The 18,873-nt window shown below is 51.3% G+C and overlaps 1 protein-coding gene across 2 annotated transcripts in view; it reads right to left on the reverse strand.

Moving 5' to 3' along the window:
* Positions 1-8,139, reverse strand: part of MKLN1 (muskelin 1) — a 117,554-nt gene extending 109,415 nt beyond the window's left edge. The window contains exon 1 of one of the 2 annotated variants that reach the window (XM_030480963.1): positions 8,011-8,139. In XM_030480963.1, coding sequence (XP_030336823.1) covers positions 8,011-8,102 — 92 coding nt within the window. In that variant the 5' untranslated portion in view covers positions 8,103-8,139. The remainder of the gene's footprint in view (positions 1-8,010) is intronic. The other variant, XM_030480964.1, reaches the window with a different exon arrangement.
* Positions 8,140-18,873: the final 10,734 nt, after the last annotated feature.

Here is an 18,873-nt window from a genome sequence, read left to right on the forward strand (position 1 = left end):
GCAGGTTGCTCCAAGCCCCTGTGTCCAACCTGGCCTTGAACACTGCCAGGGATGGGGCAGCCACAGCTTCTCTGGGAAAAGTCTGTGCCAGCGCCTCAGCACCCTCACAGGGAACAGCTTCTGCCTCAGAGCTCATCTCAATCTCCCCTCTGGCAGGTTAAAGCCATTCCCCTTGGCCTGGCCCTACGGGCCCTTGTCCAAAGCCCCTCTCCAGGTTTCCTGGAGCCCCTTTAGGCACTGGAGCTGCTCTAAGGTCTCCCCTTCAGGAGCCTTCTCTTCTCCAGGCTGCCCCAGCCCAGCTCTCTCAGCCTGGCTCCAGAGCAGAGCTGCTCCAGCCCTTGCAGCAGCTCCAGGGCCTCCTCTGGCCTCGCTCCAGCAGCTCCACGTCACTCTTGTGTTGGGGGTCCCAGAGCCGGATCAGGACTCCAGGGGGGGACATGCTGAGCTCTGGATAACTGACTCAATGCTGCACACACCACTTCAACCTCAGCTGGAAAATCATCATCACTTCATAAAATGAGTGGAGGTGATAAACCGAATGGTGCATTTGAACAATGATCTTCTAAAAGGAAAATGAATGTGCAGAATAAGAAACTGTATTCTTTGCCATGAAAAACACAAATCAGACTATACGTGCCTGAGCAGTACCAACAGTCAGCCCAAAGAAGACGTGTTCTGCTTGAAATAGTGGTTTAGTCTTTGAGCAAGCAATTAGTAATCAGGAGCTAGAAAGCCTTTATTAAACTTGCTCACTATAAAGCCACATGGAGAACAACTGATCCATAACCTGCTGATGTTAACACCTCCTAGGAAAAGTTTACATTCTTAATGTTCCCCAAAAATGCCATCCCCAAAAAGGTCAGCCATTGGGGTTACAGGAGTGCTGCCAGGTTAGGCACCCCAGGGAACTAGAGCTATCAGCATTTCACCTTCAGCCTTCTGCCAGGGAACAAAACTCTGCCAAACCTCTCCAATAAAGGCTGTTTGAACTGGAGCTTAAAGGAATTGCTTCTCAGACCTTTGTGCTTTTACCCGGGAAGCAAAAGCTGTGGGACTTCTGATGCCAGTAACTGCATTACTGTGGGATTTCTTCATCCCTCCACCTCTCTGAGCTTTTTCTTTCTCTCCACATCCCCTTATCGCACTAGAGAAGCGCCTCATACATATTCAATCTATTGGTAACTTGATTTTCTATAGAACTACTTTGCTTCTTAAATGCTTAATTTCAGATAAAGTGATGTAGGCAAAGGGGGGAAATGCCTGTCAGCACATGAGATCTTATGGATTTTCTCCGTGTTTCTGGACAAACAAGTGGGAGAAAAATACTTTCCACTGGGCACTGCAAAGGACCAGAAGCAGAAAGAAGAACATTTCTATAGACAGGGTTCACCTGAGGTGACAGAGTCCATCAGCTCACTTCACTGGGCAGTGTTTGCATTCCCAGCTCATTTTAGTCAATGTTACAAGTATTGATCCGCTTTGCAAACACATCACAAACACGGAATTCCAGAGAGCCTGCAGATGCGCCCTTCGTCTTCCCATGGCTCAAGGCAAAGCAATTCCAACATGGCAAGTGACTTGGCTACATTAAAATGCTCAAGTAAACTATAAGTGCTGACAGTTCCAGTTGAAACAACTACATTTGTGCTTGTATGTGCAAAATAAACACCAAAGTGAAGGCTTTACATCTAGAATGGAAATCATCACTATAGGTTAATGTAAGAAAGCATGAGGCATAAGCGGTATCACAGACTGGTTTGGGTTGGAAGGGACCTTAAAGCTCCTCCAGCTCCAACCCCCTGCCACGGGCAGGGACACCTTCCACTAGAGCAGGTTGCTCCAAGCCCCTGTGTCCAACCCGGCCTTGAACACTGCCAGGGATGGGGCAGCCACAGCTTCTCTGGGCACCCTGTGCCAGCGCCTCGGCACCCTCACAGGGAACAGCTTCTGCCTCAGAGCTCATCTCAATCTCCCCTCTGGCAGGTTAAAGCCATTCCCCTTGGCCTGTCCCTCCAGGCCCTTGTCCAAAGCCCCTCTCCAGGTTTCCTGGAGCCCCTTTAGGCACTGGAGCTGCTCTAAGGTCTCCCCTTCAGGAGCCTTCTCTTCTCCAGGCTGCCCCAGCCCAGCTCTCTCAGCCTGGCTCCAGAGCAGAGCTGCTCCAGCCCTCTGATCATGCAGCATCATGAAGAACTTCTAGCACATGGACCATGAGCACAGTTTACCCTGCTCTGAAGCGCACTTTGCTAATCCACCACTTGGTCTGCTTTAGACAGCTTTAAACTGCTGAGACCTCAACAGAAATCTCCACACCTCACCAAGCAAACAGAGACCAGGATGAGAAACCAGAACAGGAGAAACAAACCTTTTCATTAGTCAGCACTGATCTCAACTTGAACACGAGATTCTTTGAGACCTGGCTGCATCTCTAAGGAGATTTACAAACCTGATGCAGCTGAATCATCCGCTTCATGTGGTAGGAGGAGAACCTGAGAACCACATTCCACTGGGCACAAATACACGGTGTTACAGAAACCACAGAGAACAGGGCAGCTGGAATTCAGGTTCTATTTCTGGCTGCTTTTGTTGGGGTTGGTTTTTCCTCTTTAAATCCTTACGGACTTTACCCCAAAAAGTTTGTTACAGATGCTCTAAGCACCTTCTTACTAATGCTTTGCACTACCTTAGATTTGAAAGGAGAGGAGAGCTCATCTCACACCATACAGCAGTGGATGTTAGACTGGGCACGAACTTACTGCCCCATCCTCTACCTAAAAAGCAAAGCAAAGAGTTGCATTTTCATTTTGGATATCTACAAGGCCCTCGGATTTTACTAACGAAGGATCTTTCACTTCATTTACTTCCCCTGGTTGGATGGAAATAGAGAAAGCCAGCAAAAACAGAGTTCTTTTAAGCGTATTGTAACAGATCAGCTGGATGGTTCTGGGTTCCAGTGTGCTTTCCAGGGAAGAGAACAGAGCCTTCCAGCCTCCAGCACTTGCTGCACCACCACACGAGGTGCCGAAATGGAAAAGCCTGGAATTATCAAGTCCACAGTGAAATAGATAAAAATAGGTTGCATGAAGCCATACCCATTAGAAGGAGGTTGCTAATGGCATTTAACCATCAGCCAGGAAACCACTCTTGGTTTATATTCGTATGAACAACCTGAACACAAGAAAAAGAGCAACAAAAATCATAAGGCCCAATCTAGGGAACAGCTGATCTTCCTCTATAGAAATATCCTACAGGAATGACTCTGAAGGTCTGAGCACTAGCAATGGGATGAAGCTTCCTCACCAAGGTACATGAGCGTAACACAGGGAAAAGCTCTTGTTACTCTCTCAAGTGGGATTTCAGCTGCACAAAACAGTGACAGAAGGACCCAAGTGCATCAACCAGCTACAAGATACCATCAGTCACGAGCCTGACACAAGCACCACAACCCATGGTCCTGGGATACAGTGATTGAGGGGACACGACTGCCACGCTCACAGCACGATGTTTCGCCTTGTATTCCCCTCAGCTCCAACTGGAGCAGGCACAAAGAGGGGCTGTTCGAAACAGCAGGATACAAAGTGCTTCTGTCAGAATGCAGAGCAACAGCTTTTGGTTCTCTCCACTACAAAAAATAGCCCAAGTTTGAAGTAGGCTTGTTTTACCTTCTCTAAGTTGTTTATTCCCTCCTTGTCCAAAAAGAAGTGACCGAGCTCATCGCTTTCTGCACAAGAGGGGAAGGAAGTCCAGGTCTACCTCAGCATATGCCTAGAGACATCAGTGCCTGGGTGAAGTGACTGGCTGGGGGTTGGAAATTCATGGCATGATCCCTGTGAGACATCAGGGAAGAAGCAACCTCCCACATGGCTCCATTCCTTCGGAGAGGAACCATGGAGAGGCAAAGGGATCTGATAGAGGAGTCTCTGGGCTGAACATTCTCCAGGCTGGACAAGCCAAAGCCTCTCCACACTCTGTTGCCTCTGCACAGGCAGAGCGTGTCTGGGAACACCAGATGTTCCAAGAACACATTTCCTCTTGGATCACTTTGCTTCCCAAAGGCAGAACCTACTGAACTTAGACACTAGAACTAAAGCAGCTCTTTCACTTCTCCTCACTCCTCATATGCGAGTCAGTCTTCTTGCTGGTAGCTACTGGACAACAGGACAACTCCAGCAGTTTGGATAACAGAGGAACTATTCCTTGCCTGACTCAAGAAGGACAATCTTCATGTAATGCTTGTAAAGGCCTTTGCAAACACGGAGGTAGCTGCAGCACTGCTAAAACAGCCAGAAGTTGGATCCAGCATTAACTAATCCCCTCGTACCATCACCAGCCAACAGGAAAGAGCCTGGCATCCCCCAGAAGAAACTTCTGATAGTGATGGTTTTCATCAGACTGATCCCAAACCAGACCATGACCAGAAAGGTCTTTGCAAAACACTTGTGGGTTTTGTGTTTGTTGGTTGAGGGGGTTTTTGTTTCAATCCAAAAGAGCAGTTATCAGGTGATTGCAGCGTTCTGGAAAGCTTCAGGATCAGTTCAGCAGCACCCAAGCAGATGTGATGGAAGTTACTGGGCACCTCATTTCTCCCCCCTGGGCAGTGGTGATGAAAGCTTTCTGTTTCATGGCTTTGTTTCCCATTTCAAACCATACAACTACTGCAGAAGGGTGTTTAAATGGCACTTAGCTGAGAGAGACCACTGGTAATCTACTCTGCTGCTCTTCCAAAAGCACTTTGCTTGCAATCCCACAGCTCCCAACGACAAGCACTATGATTTAACAAGTAGTATATTCCTACACGTTACAGCAGAGTTCCTCTTCTTCAAGGTCAATGTGGTTTCTTCCTAGCTAGCAAACTAACTGAAAGTATAAGCAGAATTCCCAACCTCCTTCCCAAAAAGCATCATTCTGTTCCGCATGTTAAATACTAAACCAACTTTTAGCTCTATCTGCATACCCATCCTGCAGTATGTTATGTTCTTGTCCCAACATTAGAAGTGTTCCATCTTCCCTCCATCCCCCAAAACCCACCATTCCATATGTTGTTCCTTTAGAAATCACCTCCTTTCAAGAATCCCATCTTCAACCACAGGTTCCATCTCACATTGCATTTAAACCGACTCCCAGAACATGGGAATCAGAAGTTAACAGACAGCAAGTTAAAACCCAAAGCTCTCATAGAAGACAACAGAGAGCACAGGACCAGCAGCCCTCAGCCTCAAGGTCAGTATGGTGGAGAACAAGCCCATCACTGGGACTACTGAACACTGCTTAAAAGCCTTTAAAATTGGGTTTCCTGGTGATAAGCACATTTAAACACCATAAAACACAGCCGAATGCAAGGTCATGCATTCGGAGAACACCAGCCCTGCTCCAGGAAAGGGAATTGTATTGCAGAAGGCAATGACATTAAGGACTTTGCAGATATCACATGAACGTTCATTCCCAACTTGAGCCTACAGCACAAAAGGACTAATGAGAGCCTTGGAAAGGATTATTGAGGAGAATTATCTTTCCATATCACAGCAGTGAGATCAATAAGGGGCTGTCACCCTTCTATTCAGGGACCAACACTAATATGCTGTTGAAAGCCAGAAGTGCTGGGAGAAACAACCACAAGCATGATCAAAGACCTGGAACACCTTCAAGTCAAGTCTTTCTAACAAGGAAGGAGAAGGGATTACTTCATTATCCCCAAAGCTTATCAAATAGAAGAGAATCCTGTTCTTTTTAATGGCTAGCAAAGCAAATACATGGAAAGACACAACAACTGAGGAGTTTAGTCAGAAAAACTACATTCTGTTAAAGGTTCACTTCGGGTTGGAAAGAGGAGCTCATTCCTGTCGTGAATTATTCACAACCATCCACCCCTGGCACTTGTCGATAGCGGGTTCAAGCAAAGGTTATTAAATCCAGCACCATCAATGATTAGACAGGACTCTGCAGGGACGGAGGTGGCCAAGAGCTGGAATCCTAAAGTCCTCCTGCCCTCCAGCACTGAAGGCAACTTACTGCAGAGGTGTGTGGAAAACAGCACAACCACATCACACCTAGAATGGTTTGGGTTCGGAAGGAGCTTGAGATCATCCAGTTCCAACCCCCTGCCACGGGCAGGGACACCTTCCACTAGAGCAGGTTGCTCCAAGCCCCTGTGTCCAACCTGGCCTTGAACACTGCCAGGGATGGGGCAGCCACAGCTTCTCTGGGCACCCTGTGCCAGCGCCTCAGCACCCTCACAGTAAAGAACTTCTTCCTTATCTCCAACCTGAACTTCCCCTGTTTCAGTTTGAACCCATCACCCCTTGTCCCATCACTCCAGTCCCTGATGAAGAGTCCCTCTCCAGCATCCTTGTAGCCCCCTTCAGACACTGGAAGCTGCTCTGAGGCCTCCACGCAGCTTCTCTTCTCCAGCCTGAACAGCCCCAATGTCCTCAGCCTGTCCCCATACAGGAGGTACAAAGTCACCCCAAATCCCCCTTTCAGTAAGTAAAGGAATTTAACACCGTCAAGCCCCCCAAGCAGGACAGGTTCCCATCAGCTCCCAATGGCTCTAAAACAGCTCCTTTTGCCAAGCCCCAAATATTCCCATACGGAGAACACGAGGGCAGCAGCTGACCCCCTTTCCCCAAACCACCCCCCCTCCCAAAACAGACAATGTGATCCCAGTGTTCCAGAGGTCAGGGGCAGGAGCCAGGCTGCCAAAACCCACAGTGCGCCAAGCACCTTCCATACCCGACCCCGCAGGGCAGGGTGAAGGTTCCTCACCCTCTGCCCCCTTCACGTGGTGACCAGCCTCTCGCACACACAGTGTTCATCTCTCCCCCAAACCTGGGGCCACCTCCCGGTTCCTGCCCCCTAACACAGCAGCCAACCCCCCCCACCACTTATTCACCCCCAAACATGCAGCACGGACCCCCCCAACACAGACCCCCCCACCCCAAATCTGTTCATCAACTGCTCCCCAACCACACGTGCAGGTCTCATAGAGGTGGTGCTGAGCCTCTGCCCCAAATGCCCCCCTGGCCCTGCTGAGCTTACACACAGAACCCCCAAATCGTACTGCACAGCCCCTTCCCATGTACACAGCCCCCCAAATCCTGCTGCAAAGGTCCCCCCCTCACACACACAAACCCCTCTCAAACACAGCACCCTAAATCCCGCTCTACAGACCCCACAGACACCCCAAATCCTGCTCTATAATCCCCAAATGCGCAGACACCCCAAATCCTCTTCTACAGACCCCACAGACACCCAAAATCCCACTGTACAGACCCCACATGCACACACACCCCAAATCCTGCTCTATAATCCCCACAGACACCCCAAATCCTGCTCTATAATCCACAGACACCCCAAATTCTGCTCTATAATCCCCACACGCACACAGACACCCCAAATCCTCTTCTACAGACTCCACAGACACCCAAAATCCCAATGTACAGACCCCACATGCACACAGACACCCCAACTCCTGCTCTACATACCCCACAGACACCCCAAATCCTGCTGTAGACCTCGCAGACACCCCAAACCCTGCTCTATAATCCCCACACGCACAGACACCCCAAATCCCTCTCTACAGACCCCACACACAGACACCCCAAATCCCACTGTACAGACCCCAAACACCCCAAATCCTCTTCTACAGACCCCACAGACACCCCAAATCCCGCTTCACAGCTCCCCCCTTACACACCCCCCCAAATCCTCCTCCCCAGCTCTTCCCCCCCCATTCCCCAAACCCTGCTCTATACCTCCCCACACACACAAAACCCCCCTTTAACCCCACTTTACAACCCCTTTCTCACACAAACACCCCCCTAAACCCTGACCCACACCCCCCCCATAACGCCCCACAACCACACCACCCCCCCCCCCACCGGCCATCCCCTCAACACCGCCGCGGCCTCCCCGCGCAGGCCACAGGCCGAGGCCCGGCGCGCCGCGGAGCCGGGCGCGGAGCGGGGCGCGGGGCGCGGGGCGCGGAGCGGGGCCGGGCGCGGGGCCGGGACTCACTCGGGCAGGTAGGTGGAGGAGAAGCTGCTCCAGCGGTGCAGGGTATACCCCAGCACCCGGCTCTCGGCGCCCGCCGGGCCCGCCGCCGCCATCTTGTTGTCAGCAGCGGCAGCCGCGGCCCCGGCAGCGACCGCGACAGGCGGGGCCGGGCTCTTAAAGGGGCCGCGGTGGAGGGAAAGGGGGGTTGTGGGGCGCTATGGGGCGCTATGGGGGGGAGGCTGTGGGGCAGCAATGGGGTATGGGGCTTGTCTAGAGGGTGATGGCCTTTGGAGGTGTGGAGGCTGTGTTGGGATGTGGGGTGCAGGGAGATGTGTTATGGGGCTGCACTGTGCTGTGGGGCGCAGGGAGATGTGTTGTGGTGCTGTGCTGGGCTGTGGGGTGCAGGGAGATGTGTTATGGGGCTGTGTTGGGCTATGGGGCGCAGGGAGATGTGTTGTGGGGCTGTGTTGGGCTGTGGGGCGCAGGGAGATGTGTTGTGGGGCTGTGTTGGGCTGTGGGCCTCATGGGGAGCCCCCACAGGGCTGCTGTGGGGCTCAGGGGGATGCCTATGGGGCTCATGGGGATGCTCGTGGGGCTGAGGAGGGCTGTGGGTTTCATGGGGATCCCCCATGGGGCTGCTGTGGGGCTCAGGGGGATGTGCCATGGGGCTGCATTGGGCTGTGGGGCTTAGAGGGAATGCCCCGTGGGGCTGAGGTGGGCTGTGGGGCTCAGGGAGACGCCTCTTGGAGCTGCTGTGGGGCGCAGGGGCATGTGCCATGGGGCTGAGATGGGCTGTGAGGCTCAGAGGGATGTCCTGTGGGGTTAAGGCGGGCTATGCGGCTCAGAGGGATGCCCCATAGGGCTAAGGCAGGCTGTGGGGCCCAGGGGGAAGCGCCATGGGGCTGGAATGGGATGTTTCCATGGCCGTGGGTCAGTGCTTGGGAAAGGGATCTAGGAAAACCCCGCAGGATCTGATCCCACGGGGGCTCCTGCACCAGTCCCCGCCATGGGCAGCACATTATCGTCCCCTGCTCCCCTCTATAGCCCTGCATTTAACTGCGCGTTCTTCCACTTCCCAAGCAGCTTGTTTTGACACTTCTGCCAATTATTAAGCACTGGGTGGGTTTGGTTGTGGGGGTTTTTATCCCTGAGAAGGAGTCAGAGCTATTAAAGTCACCGTAAATTACAGTAAATAGATAAATAAAAGTAAATAACAAGTCGAATCGAAGTGATGCCCAGATTTAGCGTGTGACCAACAGCCCCGCTTGAAAGCATTTGCAAACTGAGGCTTAATCATGGCTTTTATTCCTTGGGTCATTCTTTCCACCCATACAACAGCTCATCCATGTGCTCCATGGGGAGGAGACCTGAAGGTCCCGGCTGGGGGAAGGAGCACGAGTGTTTTCCCACATCTTGTGTCATATTTAATAACTTTTTAATCTCTTTCTTTTCGATTTGAGGAAATAAGTTGTGTTTAATCACAGAATTCCAGGTTGGAAGAGACCTCCAGGATCATCTGGTCCAACCTAGCGTGGCAGAGCATGGCCTAAACTAGATGTCCCAGCACCCTGTCCAGCCCAATCTTAACAGTGTCCAGCACTGGGGAATCCACCACTTCCCTGGGGAGATTATTCCAATGTTCTCATAGGGAAAACTTTCCTCTTGTATCCAGTTGGAATCTCCCCAGGAGTAACTTATGCCCATCATCTCTTGGCTTTTCCATGTTATTCCTTGTCTAAAGGGAGTCTCCATCTTCTCTGTAGCCACCCTTTAAATACTGGAAATGGGGATAAGGTCTCTCCGGAGCCTTCTTTTCTCCAAGCTGAACAGTCCCAGCTCTCTCAGCCTTTCCTCATGCAGCTTCCCAGTCCTTGGATCATCTGTGTGGACCCTCTCCAGCCTGTCCACATCCTTTTTGTAGAGCAGGGACCAAAACTGAACCCAGTATTCCAGGTGTGGACTGGGAAGCGCTGAGTGGGACAGTGACATCTTTATCTCTGCTGGTGATGCCCTTGTTGATGTTCCCCAGCATCCTGTTGGATTTCTGTGCCACAGCAGCACCCTGTTCACTCCTATGGAGCTTGTGTCCACCAGGACCCACAGATCCCTTTCCCCAGAGCTGCTCCCAGGGCAGATCCCAGCCTATGCTGCGCTCCTGGATTGTGTTTTCCCAGGTGCAAGACCTACACTTGTCCTTGTTGAACTTCAGAAGGTTCCTGTTAACCCACTCTTCCAGCCTGCCCAGGTCTTCCTGCTGAGGTGCCAACTTCCCCGCTCAGTTTCATATCATCAGCAAACTTCATCAGGGCGCACTTGATCATAGGATCCCAGACTGGTTTGGGTTGAAGGGACCTTAAAGCTCATCCAGCTCCAACCCCCTGCCACAGGCAGGGACACCTTCCACTAGAGCAGGTTGCTCCAAGCCCCTGTGTCCAACCTGGCCTTGAACACTGCCAGGGATGGGGCAGCCACAGCTTCTCTGGGCACCCTGGGCCAGCGCCTCAGCACCCTCAGATCACTCATCATTAAACAGCTATTACAACATTAACCATTTCCTCCCTTGCTGTTGATGCTGCTGAATAATTCCCTGCCAGCTCTGGTACCTCTCTGGGCCCGCAGTGCCATGCTCAGTTTGGGGCGAAGCTCCCATTGGGCTCTCCAGACCTGCACCAGGTTCAGTGCTTTGCCCACTGTGTATCTGCATGCCAGGAGGCTGGCTCCAAACCCCAAACAGGCCCAACACATAAATTCACTATTCTTTAACACATTTCTCCATCTGAGGCTATTATAGTGTTTTCCCTGGAGATATTTCTCCCAAACCAAAGCACTGGGGAGGTTTGGGACATCCCTGGAGCAGCTCTGCTTGAGAAACCAAAGGAGATATTTCAAGACGAGGGCAGAAAACACATAAAGCCAAACAAACAAGCAGCTGTGTGTTGGGATGACAGATTGGGGAGGTATTACCAGGCAGGACAGCGAGATGCCTGCCTAGATTAAATTAGCACAAGGCTCTTTTTATTTTTTTTTCCCCCTTTATTTTAGGCAAGCGAGTGAGAACGTGGCAGCAGGATCTGCCTGCGGATGGAACACTTGTTCTGCAGCCTTCAACGCTGAGCATCCACTGGGTATTATAAAAAGCAAGAGGGAGCAGCAAGAGCTTCATCGCAAGACCCTTCCCAGGAGAGGGGCTCGCAGGGGTTTCACTGCTATTGGAGCCACACCGTTCCGCAGTGGTGCAATAGAGCCCATGCATGAGGCACAAACACCCACATCTCTCTGCACTGATGGGGCTTGGTGAAGTTTGTGGCCTTCCCGTGACATTTCAGCTTATCCAAACTGCTGCCCCCCCTCCCCAAATTACCACAGGAGTATTAAAAGATATCACAGAATGATAGAATCATGGAATTGACCGGGTTGGGAAAGACCTTTAAGCTCATCAAGTCCAACCATTCCCCAGCACTGCCAAGGCCACCACTAACCCATGGCACTGAGGCCTCGGCTACACGGGGTGTGAACACTTGCAGGGACGGTGACTCCAGCACTGCCCTGGGCAGCCTGTTCCAATGCCTGAGCACCCTCTGGGGAAGGAATTGTTCCTCAGCTCCATCTAAACCTGCCCTGGGGCAGCTTGAGGCCGTTTCCTCTTGTCCCATCCCTTGTTCCTTGGGAGCAGAGACCAGCCCCCTCCTGGCTCCATCCTCCTGTCAGGCAGTTGCAGAGAGCGAGAAGGTCCCCCCTGAGCCTTCTCTTCTCCAGACTAAACCCCCCCAGGTCCCTCAGCCGTTCCTCATCACACTTGTGCTCCAGGCCCTGCACCAGCTCCGGTGCCCTTCTCTGGCCCCGCTCCAGCACCTCAATGTCTCTCTCGTAGTGAGGGGCCCAGAACTGACACAGGATTTGAGGTGCAGCCTCACCAGTGCCCAGCACAGGGGGACAGTCACTGCCCTGGCCCTGCTGCCACACTGGTGCTGAGCCAGGCCAGGATGCTGGTGGCTTCTTGGCTGCCTGGACACAGGCTGCTCATGTTCAATTATCACCCCCAGGTCTTTTTCCATGGGCAGCTTTCCAGCCTCTCTTCCCCAATGATGTAGCATTAAATAGTTTACTAAGGATCTCACTAATAATATACTCCAAACCCCAGAGGCAGAGATGCCACCTCAGTGTTGGAGCCTCTCTAACAACCAGCCTGAGAAGGAGCAATGCCATATAAAACCTGTGACCTTCAAATAGGACATTTAGGGGATTGTGAGTGAGCAGTAGGTGACAGATCCATAGCAGCCAGGAAGAGGAAGAGGAAGAGGAGGAGGAAGAGGAGGAGGGAGAGCCAGCAGCCCCGTGCTCATCGCTGCATGGTGCAAACCACCCCAGGAGTTTCTGCGCTCTGGTATCCTGTTAGCAATTGAATCAAGACCTGGATGCCAAGCCAGCTTATTTTTAGCACATTTTGGACTTACAGTGAAGGGAATGCTGGTGAAATACGCAGTACTGACAGCCATGGAAAGCCTTTATTCATCTGCAGCATATGCAGCAGGGAAGGCTGCGAGGAAGCAAAGCAATCCTGAGCTGCAAATGAGTCCTCCTGGTTTCTCAGCCTGCCCAGTGCTATGCAGTTACTGGGAGAGGGTTTTTCCATGCTCTGAGTGGACCCAGCATGGTAGAAAGGAACACAGTGAGCAGAGGAGCAGCATCCTGCAGGTTTGGACAGCCCGGAGCCTCCAGCTGAGATCTCTGCATCCCCATCAGGGTGGCTGCTGGGACTCAATTGCAGCAGCAGTAGGGCCATAAAGGTGGGAAAGACTCAGCAAACACGAGTGTCTGAACCCCACTGTGCTAGTCCAGGGCCATGCTGGCTTTGCAACACTGATGAAATACCAAATCCATGCAACCTGGGGAGCCCAACGGCACCAGCGCTGTCCCAGGACTCAGATCTCTCAGCTTGGGAGGACCCCAAAGAGGGTACTTCTGAAGCAAACACCATGCAGAGCAGTCTTATTTCTGACCCCCTCACTTGGGACCTTGCTGAAAGCCTGCAAGTGTTGAAAGCCAGGTTGGACGAGGCTTGGAGCAACCTGCCCTAGTGGAAGGTGTCCCTGCCCATGGCAGGGGGTTGGAAATAGATGAGTTTTAAGGTCCCTTCCAACCCAAACCAGTCTGGTTTGGTCCCGGCATGATTTGGTCCCTCCAGGACCGGAGCTGGGTATATCCATGCTGCTTGTGGCTGGCTGCTTTGTGAGGATGGGGCCACAGAAGGGAAGTGTGAGCTCTCCTAGCAGCAAAAATGGGTCCCTTTGGTGTTCAGGGCGCAGCACGCCAGAGAACTAGGAGGTCCCTGGCCGGGTGCCTTGGACAGTAGCTGGAGTTGCTGTGAGAGGCCAGAGTGACCACAAGAGATGTGCCCCGCATCCCTTTGCCAGGAGGATGCTTGTTGTCAGTAAGCTTGAAATCCAACCACGGGCAGCTCAGGGATTTGACAATTGTTTGTGTCTGCCTCGGGACAAATATCTCATTCCTTCCCCTTCGTTCTCCCTGTCACAAGCTCGCTCCTCTACTGCGCGTGTGTTTCGAGTTTCCTCATGCAAAACCGGCGTGGGTGTTTGGATGTGGAATGAGCACATAGTTCAGGATGAAAACAAGTTGCGTAGAAGAGCCAAGTAATGCCAAAAAAATGAAAGCAATACAAACAACAACATGGCACGGGGCCATACCAGCTACATCGTGGGCCAGCCGGATCTCACGTCCTTCCCGGAGCTGCGGAGCCCATCAGCTGTTGGGAAAAGAGACCTTTAAAGACAAGCGAGAGGAAATAGCATTGGCAGCGCAGGCCGCAGCGTGTTTCCTTCCAAAGCACGACGGAGCCAAGGACATTAGGCAGAGCTGTAACATTTGGGGTCTCGTTGCTCAGGCGTGAAGTAAGGCAAAAGCCTTCAGTGGGCTGCAGTTGTGTAAACTCCTATTGTTTCCCCAGCGGAAGTGGAGCGCTGGCCTGGCGGGGTATTGTCGTACCAGATTTTGGCGATGCTCACCTAACCGAGCTCTCTCTGCAAAGCCAGGGCTTCATTTGAACTCAGTGCATGGTGCAAGGGGATTAAACACATCTGTCATGCTAGAACCATGCTGAAGAGCATCCTCCCAAGCCAAATGTGCTGCCTCCCGGAGTATCTTCAAAGAAATATGCCTCTAACCTGTGGGCAAAGAGCAGGACCAAGAGTCACTGCAAACAACTGCCCAAACTGGCCTCACTCATCATAGAACCATAGCATGTTTTGGGTTGGAAGGGACCTTAAAGCTCATCCAGTTCCAACCCCCTGCATGGGGAAGGACACCTTCCACTAGAGCAGGTTGCTCACTCTCGTTTTGATGACGCAGTGGATCATCAGAGCAGCAAAGCTGATGGAGACCCATTCTCTGCAAGGTCGCAATGCATATCCACACTGAAAAGAGGTGAGAGAAAGACTCAAAGGTTATATTTTCCCCCATTTAGGGAGAGGGATCATCTGTGCCTCCTCATGGGTAAAACAATACCTCCTTCAACGTAATAAAATACCTCTTCTGATCCAGGCGCTGATCCAAGCATCTGCTCCCAGACTACGCACTTCAATACCTGCTTGAGTCCTCTTCAGCACCTCCTGCAGCATCCGTCCTTTGGTTAAAGGCTTAAATCAGTGAAAGAGCTTACTGACAAGCCAGAAGATTGAAAGGGACCAGAAATACCAGCGCCTCCATACGCACATTGGCATAATTCTTTGCATAAAAGGCAGCTTTAAAAGGCTTGTTTTACAAAGCACAAGCATGCTTTTTCTCTTTTTCTGAATCAAGGTCAGTAACTCAGCTTCATTCACCAGACTCCAGCTGCAAAACAACATGCCCCAGACAATGGAGGAGAGTGTATCTGAGTCTGAAGATGCCTTTTAAGGGATGCAAGTGGCTTCGAGCCACACTGAGGAAAGAAGATCTCCTTGGTACCCTTGTGTGCTCGGCCCCGTCTGAACTGAAACGGGGCACCCAAGGGCAGGAGAAGCTGGGGAGATGGGAACTGCATCACAAATTGTGCTCACACCCTCAGTGCTTTGGTAGAATTTAGAATCCCAGACTGGGTTGGGTTGGAAAGGACCTTAAGATCATCCAGTTCCAACCCCTTGCCATGGGCAGGGACGCCTCACACTAGACCATGCCACCCAAAGCTCTGTCCAGCCTGGCCTTGAACACTGCCAGGGATGGAGCATTCACCACTTCCTTGGGCAACCTATTTCAGGGCCTCACCACCCTCACAATAAAGAACTTCTTCCTGAAATCTAACCTGAACTTCCCCTGTTTCAGTTTAAAAATGAGCTTGTCTTACATGCCCTCATGTCACCTTCTCTGTGCCCACCAGCACTAGGTGCCCCCACGCTCGCTGCGCTCCACGATGCAGCGAGCACTCGTAGGAAGCAGATGAGATGCTCAGATGCTCGCAGCTGTGCTGTGGGCTAAAAATATTTGCTCTTCTCTTCCCCCCCAGGCAGGTGTGCTCAGCCTGGGCAGCGCTGATCCCATCGGGATGCGACTGCGCTGCTCGTCGCACGCTTCAGTGCTTCTCCCTTCCCTACGTGGAGCGCTTGGGGTGTTGTGATGATTTCTCTGAATCACCCAAAGAGGATGCTCTGTCCTGTGTTTCAGATGCAAACTGTGCCTTGGAATTCAATAGTTGCTATAGTGCCATAATTACACATTCTATGAACTACTTAGTCACAATGGCTAGAGCTCTTGTTATTAGGTTTGGACTCCTTCTGTTGCTTTATTTTAAAGACCTTTCTGCCAAACGCTTTCTCTCTGCATTAAAAAGAGGTTATTTCAGCATTTGCTCCCTCCAAAGATAGCCTTAATTTGTGATTGTAGTGGAGCACTGGTCACCAAAGTGATAGTAGGAAGGAGAGAGCTTGTGGCCCGCGTTCTGTCACAGCACTTCAAGACATCAAAGTGGGCATCAAAGCTGGCTTAAATGACACCAGTAAAACATTTCCCAGGATCCAGGAGCTCTTTGAGCTCTGATCCTGCCAACGTTGCTGTCTGTGGTTTGGAGACGACTCACACTGCCTGCCTGGGGCATCCACACCTTCCCAGGTTCTCCCCTTCCCCTTGGCAATACGGAGAAGGTGGACTCTGTGGGAGCTCTTCCTAGAGGATGATTCCGCCCGCCACAATGGGACACGTCTTGGGTGAGGCTGAATCACTCTCCCAATGCGCTGCTTATTTATACCTACCCTAGAAGAAGCTCGGTTTTAATGCAGACAGATGAGATGGGTGAAACAAGCCCCGTACTCACCATTGCTCCTCCAAATGGCAGGAGGCTCTCCACCCTACACGGTAGGATTGGCCTTTCCCTTATTAACCTCTTTTGTGCCCCGGTTTTCCCATCTGGAGAATGGAACTAACTACTTAATTGCCCACTTTCTAAGGAGTCAGCAGGATAATCAGCTAATGTTTGGGTAATGCGTCAGAGGGTAGAAGTGCTAAGTAGTATTGCTGTCAGCAGCACAGTGGGAAGTGAAGGGCTCAATCTCGGTTTCCAATCGGGAATGTCATGGTCTTCCCTAAGTTCATTGGTCCCATTGATTAGCCTGCTGAGGGCAGGGGACTTGTGCAAAGCATTTAAAGGAAGAGGATGCCAGGGACAGCAGAGAGCTGTCTGCAACCCAGGAGAGGAGCTGTGAGAACAAACAACTGAGTGGGCTTTGGAAAGAAGGCTGCCAGTGAAGACAAAAGAAGGGAATATGCTCAGGACGGCACAAAATATGCTCATGTCTGTAACTGCAGAAAGAATCATAGAATCATAGAATGGTTTGGGTTGGAAAGGACCTTAAGATCATCCAGTTCCAACCCCCTGCCATGGGCAGGGACACCTCACACTAGACCATGTCACCCAAGGCTCTGTCCAACTTGGCCTTGAACACTGCCAGGGATGGGGCAGCCACAGCTTCTCTGGGCACCCTGTGCCAGCGCCTCAGCACCCTCACAGTAAAGAATTTCCTCCTTATATCTAACCTGAACTTCCCCTGTTTCAGTTTGAACCCATCACCCCTTGCCCTATCGCTACACTCCCTGATGAAGAGTCCCTCTCCAGCATCCTTGTAGCCCCCTTCACATACTGAATGGTTTGGGTTGGAAGGGACCTTAAAGCTCATCCAGTTCCAACCCCCTCCCATGGGAAGGGACACCTTCCACTAGAGCAGGTTGTTCCAAGCCCCAGGTTGAAATATTCAATAGCAACATGCTCTGAGTAAGAGAAGCACACCAGGGAACCTTCTCTTGCACTACATTTATTGCATGCATGCAGCACAGCGAGTAGCATGCTACAGAGACCCATCTCACTCACCCTGGGGACTGAAATAGACTCAACCTAAAAGAGATTTCACATCTTTAATTTGTATTATTCTGCAAATTACGTTACGGATGAACTCGAAGCCCTTCTCATGTCCGCTGATCATAATTGATGAGATTTCAATCATGCCTCCTTGAAGTTAAACATCTGAGAGACACTTTGGTTAATAGTTTGTCTTTCAGAGCAGTGCATTAGCTCTCTTGTGCTTCTGTCTGCTTAATTTAGAGCAAGTGGCCAAGAGTGGTGCAATTAAGGAAGGAATCTCGGGCTGAAGCTCTCTCCATGCTTTCAAATGACCAGCAGACCCTTCAGCGCTGGCTTGTTTTTACAGTAGCTGGAACAACACTTTCCATGACTCACCGCTGATTATGTTCTGGATTTGCAAACAAATGTTTTTAACCTTTTCTTGTTGTATATGAGAATTATTAATCTGTCAGGGCTGTCCCACTGCCCTCCTTGTAGCGCTGCCGGGATCTGCTGTCCCTGACTCTTTCACTTGCCAGCCAATATAGAATCACAGAATGATTTGGGTTGGAAGGGACCTTCAAAGCTCATCTAGTCCAACCCCCTGCAATGAACCCCACTTCAACTAGATCAGATTGCCCAGAACCACATCCAGCCTGGCCTTGAACGTCCCCAGGGATGGTGCATCCACCACCTCTCTGGGCAACCTGAGCCAGTGTTTTACCACTCTCATTGTAAGGATATTTTTCCTCTCATCCAGCCTGAATCTCCCTGCTTTTAGTTTAAAACCATCACCCCTCGTCCTGTCGCAACAGGCCCTGCTAGGCAGTCTCTCCCCATCTGTCTTATAGGTCCCTTTTAAGAACTGAAGGGCCTCGATAAAGTCTCCCTGGAGTCTTCTCCAGGCTGAACAACCCCAACTCTCTCAGTCTTTCCTCATAGCAAAGGTGCTCCATCCCTCTGTTCATTTCTGTGTCCCTCCTCTGAAGCCTTTCCACCAGATCCATGTCTTTCCTGTACTGAGGACTCCGGAGCTGGACACAAAACTCCAGGTGGGGTCTCACCAGAGCAGAGCAGAGGGGCAGAATCACCTCCCTTGACCTGCTGTCCACGCTCCTTTGAATGCAGCCCAAGGTACATCCAAGATACAAGCCCAACCCAGGGAAGCACGTTCTCCCTCTGCCTCTTTTCTAAATGACCAGACATTTCTCACGCTCTCTATTTATTTTCTCATTCTGGAGACAATCTCCTGCTTTGATCCATGCAAAAGATGACTTTTCCAGTGAGGTTACTGGGCTCTCCCTGTTTCCTGTTGAGCATCCAGCCACAGGCCACGTGGAGATGATGCCAGCTCCCATCTCTTTTCCCTAGAGGTGTTTAGCCAGCCGCAGACCATCTCAGCATCTTCTGCCAACTGCTCTGCACCCTGTATGGACATCTCACTTATGATCTCCACAGCCAGGAGTAGGAAGGAGAGAACCCACAGATAACCTGGAACTGATCCTCTCCACCACTTGCATTCCTAAATCTTCGCAGAGAGCTCCGTAAGGAGGAGTAATTCC

The sequence above is a fragment of the Strigops habroptila genome, chromosome 3 (genome assembly GCF_004027225.2).
Source record: "Strigops habroptila isolate Jane chromosome 3, bStrHab1.2.pri, whole genome shotgun sequence".
Classification (NCBI taxonomy): domain Eukaryota; kingdom Metazoa; phylum Chordata; class Aves; order Psittaciformes; family Psittacidae; genus Strigops; species Strigops habroptila.